At 55.0% G+C, this 13200-nt stretch overlaps 1 protein-coding gene across 27 annotated transcripts in view; it reads left to right on the top strand.

Moving 5' to 3' along the window:
- Window positions 1–13200, top strand: part of LPIN1 (lipin 1) — a 124994-nt gene that overhangs the window by 98852 nt on the left and 12942 nt on the right. For all 27 annotated transcript variants that reach the window (XM_067008131.1, XM_067008120.1, XM_067008126.1 and 24 more), the window contains 4 exons: window positions 1203–1329; window positions 2600–2748; window positions 3112–3198; window positions 11242–11394. In XM_067008131.1, the coding sequence (XP_066864232.1) occupies window positions 1203–1329; window positions 2600–2748; window positions 3112–3198; window positions 11242–11394 (516 nt within the window). The remainder of the gene's footprint in view (window positions 1–1202; window positions 1330–2599; window positions 2749–3111; window positions 3199–11241; window positions 11395–13200) is intronic.

Raw genomic sequence — 13200 nt, 5'->3', positions numbered from 1 at the left:
AGTCCACCAGCCCGCAGCACACAGGCCGCCCCTCGTAGGGCCCCGGGCCTGGGGAGGGGCGGCTCATTCTGGACGTGGAAGGAGCCAGTAGAAAGAACACAGAAGCGGGGTGCCGTGTAATGGGGTCTTCCCTCTCGTCCGCCCTGGTGCGGGGCAGCATTGGATTGTAGGAACTGCTTCTGGAACGAGCGCGCGTGGGGCAGGAAAGCAACAGGCTGCAGAGGAAATACACAGTCATTTCCTGGTAGAGGGGAGGGAGGGCGAGGGGGCAGGAGGACAAGGTAGGAGTTCACTGAGATGCAAAGATAAGCTGGAGCCCCTGGGCCTGTCTTGCATAAAGGGCTGCGCTGAGCCAGAAGCTTTGCGGGGGTGGGAGGCGTGCATACGGGGAGTCGGGCGGGGCCTGCTCTGGGGCTGCCTAGCTTTCTCCATTTAGCCTAACAAACGTTTACGAAGCACTTTGTAGGACGTTAACGGTCCCGGGAAGCAGGTCTAGTGCTGCTGGGCTGGGGACTGTGCCATAGCAGGATTTGAATCCAGGGAACAGCTCATTGCTGACATGCCTTATCTGAGCTATTTAAAGAAAATGAGCCTCTTTCCCACTCGCACCTCCCTGCCAGCCCCCAGCCACGTGGAGAAGTCCGGAAGCGCTCGGTGCGAGCGCTGGATTCTGTGCAGGTGAATAAGGTACGGCTCTTGCTCCTGGGGCAGCCTGCTTAGGGGTCCTGGGGAGCATCGGGGGGCCTTTCTTGGCTCCCCCGGGCACCTGTCCGTAAGGCCTAGAGTGTCCTCGTGATTTGGAATTGTGCGTTTCGAGCGGTGTGTACCGGGAACCGATCAGCTTGGATGTGCAGAAAATTCGGGCTCCCTGTGCTTTGGCCGGCAGCCCGGGGCAGGGGAAGAGAGAACGTGCACACCCTCCAAGGCCAGGAGGGAGCTTGACCCCGCTCATCGGGGGTGGCGGGCGGCTCTTGGTTTAAAGCAGAGTGACGACGACAGAGACGTGAATGAGGAGAGGCAGTCACGGATGAATGATGCAGGAGCCGCAGGGACAGGATTAGGGACGGCGCCTGGCCCGCGACCACCCAGAGACCGCGCCGGGAGACACCCGGTGGGCGCCGTCATCGATTCCGGCCTAATGCGTTTTTAATGGCTACCCTGATGTACTTCCTGATTGGCAATTACATCACTGTGTGTTCCAGAATAAAGCATGAGTCATCCTCCAGCGATGAGGAGCCCGCGGCCGCCAAGCTGTCCGCCACAAGCCACCTCCCCCTGCTGTCCAGTGTTAGCTACAAGAAGACCCTGCGCCTCACGTCAGAGCAGCTGGTGAGTGTCCTGCCCTCCCCCTCCGCCACGCTGTGGGCGCTGGCCCAGCCGCGGCCACCTGGACTCAGCGGGTTCGATGATGAGCGGGCGTCCCTCCCATGCCCTGGCTCTGGCTTCAGCTCTGGCACCTTCTCTATCCAACTGCCCGCCGCCCCCCGCCCCCCGCGACCTCACACCCCCCTTTTGGTGCCTCCGGTTCGTGCCCCACGTCAGCTCCTGTCCAGGCTGCCTCCAGAGCATCACTTCCCCTGTGGCAGCCCCGACGCCGCCCCGGAGGCTCCTGTCCGCAAGTGTTGGCGGAAGGCAGCCTGAAGGCGTGAATTTGTCCCAAGCTGTGAACGACGGAGGGCCCGAATGAATCTGGCAAGGCTGCTTCCACTTTTCCGGAGATGTTTGTTAAGTCAAGCGCATCTCCTGAACCGGGGGAAATGGAGCACTTGTGATGGGATTCAGAGAGCTTCCGGTAGCAGGGGGCCGTCCTCGTCACAGTGTCCTCTGCTCTGCGGCTGCACCACCAGTTTTAATCCCTGGACCCTGTGTCCCAGGAGCAGACAGCGAGCAGGTGTCTGTGCTCTGCTGCTCTCCTGAGAGCTCGTGGGGGCCAGGCTGAGTTTGTGATGGTGTCTGATAGGAAAAGAGGACGGTCAGGCCCGACACCCTGCGCCGCTGGGGCGACCTGGACTCCCGCCCCCAGCTGGCTTGCGCTCGAGCGCCCCGGTGCCGAGATCCAGAACCGCTGAGAGGGAATTCTGCCTTCTGAATCTGGCGTGACTTCCTGGGGTCTAGCTTCTGGGCTTCTGGCTGTGAGATGTACCTGATAACTGAGACGACTGCTTTCTTCCACTTGGTGTCCGTGTATTAACTAGTACTCACGGCTGGTTTGGGGAACGTATTTTCACACTTGACTTAGATTCGTCTCCCCGGCCGTGGCCCTCCGTACTCAGCCGTGGCCTAGTAAGTGCGTCGCAGTCTGAAGTTGTGATTTCCTGCGGCCACCCTCGGAGCCTGTCGCTTCCAAACCCCAGGGGGCGTGGGTGAGGGTGAGCTGTGCTACGCTGGGGCCTGCGAGGGGGCCTGGGGTTCAGCTTGCCCAAGTCCCCGAAAGTCCAGCCCTCCTCGAGAGCAAGACAGGGAGAGAACTGTACGGTGGCCTAGGGTGGTGCTTTGAAAAAAAAAAAAAAATCCGGATCCGGTTTCTCGTGGAACAGAAACCGAATCTCCCTCTCTCTGAGCCTCGCCCTCCAGCGGACACAGAGTTCATATCTTCCAGAAAAGCCTGAAGTTGAAGAACGGACCCAACGCCGTGGTCTTCAGCGTCACCACGCAGTACCAGGGCACGTGCCGCTGCGAAGGCACCATCTACTTGTGGAACTGGGACGATAAGATTATCATCTCCGACATCGATGGAACCATCACTAGGTGGGTCCCGCCGACTCGGGGCCCTGGGACCCCGGGGCCCGGAGCCGGCGTGTCAGCTCCTCTTTCTGGGGCGTCGTGCAGCTCGTGCAGTTCAGTTTCTGGGGCGGTCGGTGCCGCCCGCGGAGCCATAGCTCCTTGATTTAAACGGCTGCAGAGGGGGATCGGGGGTCGCTTCCCTCTGGGGCGGTGGCTCCCGGACTTTGTTGCTCAGTTTCGGGGTTTCCGTCCAGAGAGCAAGTCGTACGTCCCATTCGCATTTTTTAACGAGGCATGTATGGTGCGATGAGTCAGAATGACTTTTTCTTTTTTTATCCCCTTTTGCCCTTTTAACTTTTATTTTTCCTGACTCTGTTTTTTATTTAGATCAGATACTCTTGGCCACATTTTGCCCACCCTTGGGAAGGATTGGACCCACCAGGGCATCGCCAAGCTGTACCATAAAGTGAGCCAGTAAGTACACAGCCGAAGTACTTGCGGCGATTCCGCGCACACAACCTTTGCTGATGGGCTGACTTACAAAGACGGCTGCCCCTTGGCCAGGGACGGTCCTGAGCGCGTGGCGAATCCCGCCGACTCCAGAGTTGAATCCAGTACCAACAGGCAGGAAAGGAAGTGGCCGGGGAATTGCAAATTGACAGAGGAGGAAGGCGGTGGCGGCCTTGGGGGAGGGGTTGAGGCTCAGTTCGCACTGAGGGACGGCACAGATAGCCAGGTGACGACATGGTTGTCTGTGATGTAGACCAAGGGAGTTATTGTAGGCTGAAAAGCAGGTTTTGCGGGCCAGCCAGCCACGCACGTCGTGCCCGCGTGGTCCGGGAAGCGCTCTGCTGAGGGGCCGTACCGGGGACGTCAGTGTGGGAGGGAGGATCTTGCGTTGCTCTCGTGTGCCGGGCACATCTGTCATTTCACTAGACTCTTACAGTAGTTCCGAGAAGCAGGTAATACCATTTGTAGGTTTAGAGGGTCAAAACAATTTGTCCAGATTCCCATGGCTGCTAAGAGGCAGAGCTCACCGAAACCCTGGTCGGCCTGTAGCTCCAGGTCCAGTGCTTCTGCCCCGGTTCGTCCCCAGGGTCCAGAGCCCTTGGGGTCCCCGTCCGTGCGCCACCGCCAGCAGGCGCTTGGGGTCCCGCCGTCTCCATCTGTCTGTGGACTAGAGCCTCCCACGTAAGTGAAACCTCTCCGCCCCACTGCTCTCTGTCCTCCAGTCGGCTACAGCCGGGAGGTGCCCTGGGCTGATGGGGCTCCGCCCCGGTGTGCCCGCCTCCGGCCCGCGGTGGCAGTGGCAGTGGCGGTGGCGGTGGTGGGGAACGGGCACTCAAAGCTGTCGCCAGTACTCTGAGCACACGTTGAGTGAAGTGCACTTTCCTGCTCCTCCTCCGTTCATTTATCCAGCATTTATCGAGTGCCTGTTGCGTGCCTGGTGCTGTGATGATGACGTAGACATGGTCTCTGGCCTCCTGGACCTCACGCTTCGGGTTGCTGGCGCACGAGGTGCCTGGGAGGACCTTTTCTCCTGGTGGATTCAAAGCTTCTCACTTCTTAGATGCGCAGCTCATTGATTTGACTTTCCTTTTCGGGATGTCTTCCTTAAAGAGATGTTAAAAGTAATACATGCTTCTTTGAAAAAAATAAATAAGAAAAATGAGAGAGATATGAAAGTGCAAAGGTCACATCTTTCTCCTGTTATCGGCCACGAGTAGTATACAATTCTCTACCAGTGGAACCACTGTGACCGCTTTGGTTCCGTCTGTACTGAAAATTCACTTACCTGCTCCCCCGCCCCATGTGCACATTATTTAATGAAAGATCCCTCTGTTTCATTATGTGTGAGGTTTACCTCATTCTTCTTAGCTGCAGTACAAAATTCCATGCTGTGGATAAACCATCCTGTATTTAACTAGTCCTCTGCTGGTGAACACGATAGCGAGTTTCCAGTTTTTCACTCTTTCCAATAGTGATGCAATAAGCATTTACAGAAAGTCCTTATTATGTACAACGAGCAAACAGATAAGTAGAGAAGGTGCGACACTTACACAAGGGCCGCTGTAAGGTGGATTCTCAGAAGTAGAATTGCCGGTGGAAGGCCGAGCACACGGAAAGGTCTGGCCGATATTCCCGAGCTGCCCGCTGAGAGGTTCTCCCTGCCTCGCTGCTGTAGGCGGCGTCTTCAGGGCCTTCCCCGCCACCTCTGCACGGCTGACTCTTTGCCTCGAAGGATTAATCCACTGATGAGCTGCCTTGACTGGCCTGACACTGAAGACTGTCTCTGTTTTTAGTCGAAAGAAACCCCTGTGGGTCAGGATACACAGTTGTTCATTTTGGGTTTTGGAACATAAAGCTATTCCTGTTCTTACTGTAAGGTTAAAAAAAAAAAAAGGCACTGTGTTTTGCTTTTTTTTTTTTTTTTTTTTTTTTTTGGTTTTGATTTGTGTGTCTCTTGGGTTTTCCTAGAAAAGGTATCTTCTTGAAAAATAAAGTTGCGTAGCTTACCAAAGAATGCCTGATCGTTCTTTTGGTTCGATGGATTGATTTAGAATGAGTCCGATCTGTGGGTGAGGGTCTGAGAATTACAGAGTGCTTGTTGTGTTTTCATTTTGGTTGAGAGGAAGGAGCTTGCCTTGTTCACTGAGTTTGAGGTGTGTCCTCAGTGGCACCCGGACGGTTAGACCAGTGATGTTCTAGAAGGCCGTCCCCCAGCTTGGCCGCTGCCTGCAGGGCCTCCGTACAGGAGCAAGGGCAGGCTCCTCAGTGTGGCTCTCTAGCCCTGCGGTTTCGGGTCAGCTTCTGCTAGCTCCGGACCTGCTGCAGCTTCTCCGCAGACCTTCTTGCTTGAATCCAGTCTGACTGTTCCCCACCCCGCATCCGTCGTTTTCCCACCTTCCCACCTTTGCTCACGTGGTGGCTTCTGCTTGCCGTGCCTTTACCTCTGACTTTTGCCTCCCCCAGTTTTTCAGCCTGTGATGCCCGGCTCAGACCCCGTGGTCCTCACCAAGCCTCTCCAGGCCAGAATCGGTGCCCCGGGCAGCTCTATGTCCTCCTCCTCTAGGCTTCCGGATACCCAGGGGCTCGGCCTGGCTTGGTGGCCTTGGTGCCATCCCAGAGTTCTAGCCCAGGCTGGACGTGGTGTCTGCGTTCGTAGCTGGTTAGGGCGAATGCCCATCCAGGCAGCGTCTCACATGCTTACCTCCTCCAAGTCTTCGGCAGCCCCAGCTGGGAGAAGGGCAGGGACTGACTGAGAACTGGCCAAGGCTGGGTGGCCGTTTCTGTTGGTGTCATATTTGTGATTACCCAGAGACATATGTAGAGAAATGTTTAGCATGATAGAGTACCAGGAAGAAGAGGCCATTTAATTGGGTTTTGGACTGATCACTCTTTTCTGATGCTGCTTTCCTTGCATTTGGGTACCCCTCAAATTTTACACACTGCAGTATTTTTCTAATGGAAAAGCCAGTCTTGCAGATGACCACTTGGCTGGAACCAACAGATCATGAGGACAATTGCATTTATTTTTTTCCCAAATGTAATTACTTGTTTGAATAAGTCAGCCCATGAGACATTACCTGTCACGTTGATTATCACCTTGTTCGTAGAGAGGATATAAAGCTCGCTTGGTTATTGATTTTAAAAAGCGGACTTGGTTATTGATTAAAAGGAGCTATAGCAGATACAAATAGAAGAGGCGTGAATCTCCCACGTATTCGAATATACGTGTTCAATAAGTAGAAGTAAGATAAAGCAGGACCGTTTCCTAAAATATCTAGGTCACTGAGCCAATGGAGATTTGCGGGGGGCTAAGTATAGACAATAACTGCTCTAATTTCCTACCTTCCTTGATAAATATTTTTACATTCATGTAACTGGAGATCGGTGGCTCCGTGACTTAGTGAGAGGAATGCTTCCTGTGTTTCCATAGATAAATTAGTTCATCTGTGGCCTGAGCAGTGTATCGACTGAAGCCGAGATGCTGAAGACGGGGACCCATCATTAGCATCTTTTTTCTTCTTCTTCTGTCCACAGCGGTTCTTTCTTCCCCTCACCTCAGGTCTTCCGAGGTTACCGCGTCATCGCTGTCTGCCAGGAAGGGAGAGGGTCGTGCGGCGAATGGGAGGGAGGGAGTCGGGGACCTGGGCTCTAGGGCCCGCAGCCGTCGGCCCACGACAGACCTTCTGACCCGTCCCCCGCTCGCGGCTTTGGCCTCCTCATCCTTAAAGGGCGGAGTTGGATCCCACCATCCCTTCGCTCGGTCCCTGCTAGGCTGGCGGCACGGCGCCGCCGGCTCGTGCGGCTCGAGTCGGTCCCGAGCCTGCGGGCGCTGCTTCCAGGCCAAGGCGCTGTGAGAACCCCGAGGATGCCATCGCGGAGCCTGACTGCAGAGCCGCTGCGCGCCGCGCGCTGTTCCGGGTGCGCTAGGGGAGCCGCAGCCCCGCCCGTCAGGCACCCCGTGACCCCCAAGAAGGACACGTACGGCACGCCCCGTCACGAGGCACCGGGGCGGGGGTGTAGTGAGAGAGGCGGGTTTTACAGCCATGAAGGTGAACTCTGATTGGAGGGCGAGGAATCAAAGAAGGCTTCAGCGAGAAGGTGGCACCTGAGCGGAGCCTTATTGGATGAGCAGGGTTTTGAAAGAGAGGAAGGCTCATCACAGGTGGAGGTAGGAGTGGGAGGAGGGGCTGAGAGATGGGCAGGGTCGTGAGGGTGAGGAGTGCTCACAGAGAGGAGGCCCCGGTGTGGGGGGCCGGCGGTGCGGGGGGGCCCCCGTGCAGAGGGGCTGGCGGTGCTGGGGACCCGCGGTGCGGGGGGCCGGCGGTGCATGGGGGCTGGCGGTGCGGGGGTCCCGGTGCAGAGGGGCTGGCGGTGCTGGGGACCCGCGGTGCGGGGGGCCGGCGGTGCACGGCGGCCGGCGGTGCGGGGGTCCTGGTGCAGGGGGGCCAGCGGTGCTGGGGGACCGGTGGTGCACAGGGGCCGGCGGTGCGGGGGGCCCGGTTCAGAGGGACCGGCGGTGCGGGGGTCCCGCGGTGCAGAGGGCCGACGGCCTACGTGACCTGGAAGTTGGCTGGCACCAGATGGCAGGGCCCGTGGAGTCGGGGCTGAGAACAAGCCTGAGTTTGGCCCTGAGCTTTCGTTTCTTAAGGTGGCAGGTGAGCACCCTTCCTCTAGGGCTGCAGACAGGGCTACCGAGTTCCCTTCCCTCTACATCACTGGCGTTCAGTGGGGATTTTGCCCCCCATGGTATATGTGTCAGTGTCTGGAGACATCTTTGATTGTCATGACTGGGGCGCGTCATTGGCAACTAGTAATTGAGAAACTCCAGTATAGAAGCTTCTCTTGGAAAATTAAGTAGAAGAGGTAGAAGGTTACCCAAAGGGAATCTTTCCAGTCGATTTCAGTATCTCTCCAGGCCTCTAAGAGGGATGTAGAGATTGGGACGAAAGGAGAAAATCATTTGTACCAAGCCTGGCCATGGCATGATGCCTTCTTTTTGTCTCTGGCGTTTCCCCAGAGCCCTGTTCTCGTTGCTGAGATGTCGGAGGGATGAGGGTGACCCACGTGTGTGCGTTGCACCTGTGTTCACTGGTTCCTCTTCAGGCAGGGCTGTCCTTCCTGCGCTGGGGTCCCTCGTGGCCACCTTGCTCCGTCCCGTGTCCCGTTCCCGTCACTTGTTCCCGCAGTACTCTCCTTCTGCGGGGAAGGGCTGTGCTGGGCCCCTGCGCGCGCCCCGCCCAGCCTGGCTCGGGGGTGTCCGGTGGGTGTGCCTGCTGTGTCCTGCTCCTGGCTGCCCTTCTGAGCGAGGGGTCTTATCCCCGAGGGGTACCGTTGAGAGTTAGCTTTCTGGTGACTCCCTGCCACCCGAGTGCTTGATGGCAACACCTGACGTACAGCTTTCACGGGGGTGAAGCCTCCGGAGAGGTGATCCCCGCCGCCACCAACAGGCATTTCTCCCGTTAGGACGTCCTCGAGCTGCTTTTCCAGCCACGTTTAGTAGCGGCCTTTGAAGCAGAACACTTGCGTGGCGAGGACAGCCAGTGGCAGTATCAAGCCGTGAAGCATATTTGCGAACCAAGCCTTAAACAAAATTAGCGTCTCAGACCCCTGCAGGTGGCAGCTTTTAGGACTTTGATGTGAAGAGCTATATACAGAAATAGTGATGTTAAAAAAAAAGATTGCATTAATTAGACAGCTCAGATTACAAAGCTGTTTCATTAAAATGGTTGCTTGATTCTCAGATGCATTCCTGTATTCCAAACAACCTGGTATTTCTAGATTCTCTTCTTCCCAGCACTTTCCTGTTTCTTGGTTTTAAAGAACATATTTTAGGCAAATCTCAAGACAAGCCCTTTGGCCAGCGCGAAGTATTCACGGTGGAGCAGTACGTTGGATAGGAAGCGGGTAGTTTGTATTTACCCATCATCAAAGATTTACAAAGTGTCTGCTACTTGCCAAGCCCTGTTTTTGGCGCTGGAGTTACCAGCGAGCAATGAGACAAGGTCCCCACCCTCAGGGAGCTCATGGATTAATGAGACACAGTCAAACAAGGGGCTGTCGTGTAATGTTAGTGACCGGTGGTGCATGAGGAATAAAGCAGAGCGAGGGCTTAGTGCCTGGGGTGAGGGTGAGGGAGGGTGTGTTTTATTAGCTCTGCGGACGAGGGAGGGGCCCGCCGAGGAGGTGCTTGTCTGAGCAGGTCTGGACGAGGTGAGGGGGCAGGCGAGCCCGGAGGTCTAGGGGAAAGTGTGCAGGCAGCAGGAACGGCAGGTGCAGGAAGGGGTGTGGAGGGTGCGAGGACCGGTGAGGACACCTGGTGTCCAGCCCGGTGCCAGGGAGCAGATGGGCCTGGAGAGGAAGGCGGGGACCAGGTCTCAGTGGCCCTGCAGGTCCCGGCGAGGAATTTGGATTATATCTGAGAGAAGTGGCAGGGCTTTGGAGGGTTGAGTATTAAGTTTTCTTTCTCTGTGGAGGCTCGGTGGGGGGCAGGGAGATGATTGATGCTGTCGCAGGAACAGAGGTCAGAGGTCCCGCTGGCGGGGGCGGGGGCGGGGGACTGAGGGGCGGCACGGGGTTCATGGTGTCACGGGTGGGACTGAGCAGGCTTGCCGATGGGACGCGGTGGGGCTAGAAACCCAGCGGGGCCCCTGAGATGTGGGCCTCCCACCTGGGCTAGCAGGGGTGCCCGCCCCCAAGGGGGGGTGCCTGGAAGCGTTTGGGGTACTGCTCGTGGGTATCTGATGGGTAATGTGGGGCGTATCATTGAGTGTATTGCTCTGGAGCTTAAGAGAGAGGGGTTTGCGCTACGAACGTCAAGTTGAGAGAGATCAGTGTACAGCTGGGGTTTAAACATTTTTTTTCATGTATTTAATCCAATATATTAAAATACTACCATTTAATCATGTACTCGATGTCAAAACTCGGAATGGGAGGTATCTCATATTCTGTCTTTTTTTTTTTTTTTTGCGGTACGCGGGCCTCTCACTGTTGTGGCCTCTCCCGTTGCGGAGCACAGGCTCCGGACGCGCAGGCCGAGCGGCCATGGTTCACGGGCCCAGCCGCTCCGCGGCGTGTGGGATCTTCCCGGACCAGGGCACGAACCTGTGTCCCCTGCATCGGCAGGCGGATTCTCAACCACTGCCACCAGGGAAGCCCTATTCTGTCTTTATAGTAAGGCCTTGAAATCTGGCATATATTTTATATTTGTAGCACAACATCTCATTTCGGACTCCCCTGAGGTTTCAGCGGTTCAGAAAAAGGGACATGTAGTTCTCCTAAAGTAGTAACGTTGTGTTTAACAGAAGGACCCTCCTGTGATCTCTTTCTTCCCTTGTGACACTTCTGACAGCAGATGTGTGGGGTTTTCACACAGTTCACGATTCCCAAGTTCTCTTCACACAACCAGCTGGGTGTCCAGTAGTTTAATTCTGACACTAACTACCTAGTTAGCGCAGACCCCGCGGGTTACGGGCTCGTTCCCGCAAGGCCGCCCCCACTTCAGACACCAGTCGTAAGTGGTAGGTCCCCAGCCTCCCCACACTTCTGCCTGACTTGGCTACAAAGTGAGGGTTCCCACATGCCCTCCCCAGGTTTGATGACGGCTCACAGGACTTGGGGAGATGCATTCACCGGTCTGTGTTATCAGGGTATTATAAAGGGTACAGCTGAACAGCCAGATGGAGATGTACGAACGGCCCGGGTGCAGCTAAGTTGGACAGTTTGATGCCTCCGGCCTCAGTTTCCCTAACTGTAAAGCGAGAGGAAGACACCTACTGAACAAGGTTTCCATGAGGATTAAACCGAGTGAGGCAGTGAGGGTCCTTTAGCAAAGGGCAGGGAAAGGCATTCAGGCTCCTTTCTCCATTAAGATTTTCTAGAATGCGGCCTTTTGCTTGGGCGTTAGAGCAGCGCCCTTCCTCCTGAAACAGACACAGATCAGGGTTGGTGCACACGAGATGCCTCCATCGTGTGATGCTCCTAAGCGTGAACGTTTCGTCTCTTTTTCAGAAACGGGTACAAGTTCCTCTACTGCTCCGCACGGGCCATCGGGATGGCGGACATGACGCGGGGCTACCTGCACTGGGTCAACGAGCGGGGCACGGTGCTGCCACAGGGGCCGCTGCTTCTCAGCCCTAGCAGCCTCTTCTCCGCCTTGCACAGGTGAGGGCTCAGCCTGCCCGCCCCCCGCCCCGCACCGCTGGGCTGGCTCCGGTCCCCTCTCCCGCTCACCGGAGGTGTTGCCAGAATAGCTGCTTCACTCATCCCCCCAGCCGACACCCCCGCTCCGTGCTGGGCCCCGGAGGTTCAGCCTCAAGCGCGGGTCTGGCCTCGTCACCTGTCAGCACCCTTCGCTGGCTCATAGCGGCCCTCAGGAGAAAGCCCAAGGCCACGAGCTCGGCATCACAGGCTCTTCACCACCTGCCTTGTCCTCCTCTCGCGTCTCATTCTCTCCGGGTTCTGGGATGCAGTCGTGCTGAACTGTCTCCGTTGTCCAGAGGGGTGGTCTCTGCTCTGAGCCTTAGCACGTGCTGCCCTCCTTTGTGGGGAGCTGCCCCTCTCCCTGCATCGCTGGCCTGAGTCTTAGTGACTCTGAGAATCTATCTATGTGCTTTCCGTCCCATTGGGGACCTCGGCTGGGTCCAGTGGCCCCTCTACCAGCCACCGTCACCACCTGCCTGGTCTGAGACCTCCCGTAATGAGGAGTCCTGGTCACACCGTTTATTTTCATAGACCACCAGCCCAGTTCTTTTCTTTCATTGGTTGTTTTTTAAAATATTTATCTATTTTTTTTAACATCTTTATGGGAGTATAATTACTTTACAATGGTGCGTTAGTTTCTGCTGTATAACAAAGTGAATAAGCTATACCTATACACGTATCCCCATATCCCCTCCCTCTTGCGTCTCCCTCCCTCCCACCCTCCCTATCCCACCCCTCTAGGTGGTCACAAAGCACAGAGCTGACCTCCCTGTGCTATGCGGCTGCTTCCCACTAGCTATCTGTTTTACATTTGGTAGTGTATATATGTCCATGCTATGCTCTTACTTAGTTGCAGCTTACCCTTCCCTGTCCCTGTGTCCTCGAGTCCATTCTCTACGTCTGCATCTTTATTCCTGTCCTGCCCTTAGGTTCATCAGAAGCTTTTTTTAAAAATTCCATACATATGTGTTAGCATACAGTATTTGTTTTTCTCTTTCTCACTTACTTCACTCTGTATGACAGACTCTAGGTCCATCCACCTCACTGCAAATAACTCAATTTCGTTTCCTTTTATGGCTGAGGAATATTCCATTGTATATATGTGCCACATCTTCTTTATCCATTCATCTGTCGATGGACATAGGTTGCTTCCATGTCCTGGCCATTGTAAATAGTGCTGCAGTGAACATTTTGGTACATGACTCTTCTTGAATTATGGTTTTCTCAGGGTATATGCCCAGTAGTGGGGTTGCTGGGTCGTATGGTAGTTCTATTTTTAGTTTTTTAAGGAACCTCCATACTGTTCTCCATAGTGACTGTATCAATTTACATTCCCACCAACAGTGCAAGAGGGTTCCCTTTTCTCCACACCCTCTCCAGCATTTATTGTTTGTAGATTTTTTGATGATGACCATTCTGACTGGTGTGAGGTGATACCTCATTGTAGTTCTGATTTGCATTTCTCTAATGATTAGTGATGTTGAGCAACAAACATCCTTTCATATGTTTGTTGGCAATCTGTATATCTTCTTTGGAGAAACGTCTGTTTAGGTCTTCTGCCCATTTTTCGATTGGGTTGTTTGTTTTTTTGATATTGAGCTGCATGAGCTGCTTGTATGTTTTGGAGATTAATCCTTTGTCAGTTGCTTTGTTTACAAATATCTTCTCCCATTCTGAGGGTTGTCTTTTCGTCTTGTTTATGGTTTCCTTTGCTGTGCAAAAGCTTTTAAGTTTCGTTAGGTCCCATTTGTTTGTTTTTGTTTTTAT

Source organism: Kogia breviceps, chromosome 11 (genome assembly GCF_026419965.1).
Source record: "Kogia breviceps isolate mKogBre1 chromosome 11, mKogBre1 haplotype 1, whole genome shotgun sequence".
NCBI lineage: Eukaryota > Metazoa > Chordata > Mammalia > Artiodactyla > Physeteridae > Kogia > Kogia breviceps.
This window is presented reverse-complemented; position numbering and strand designations above follow the sequence as displayed.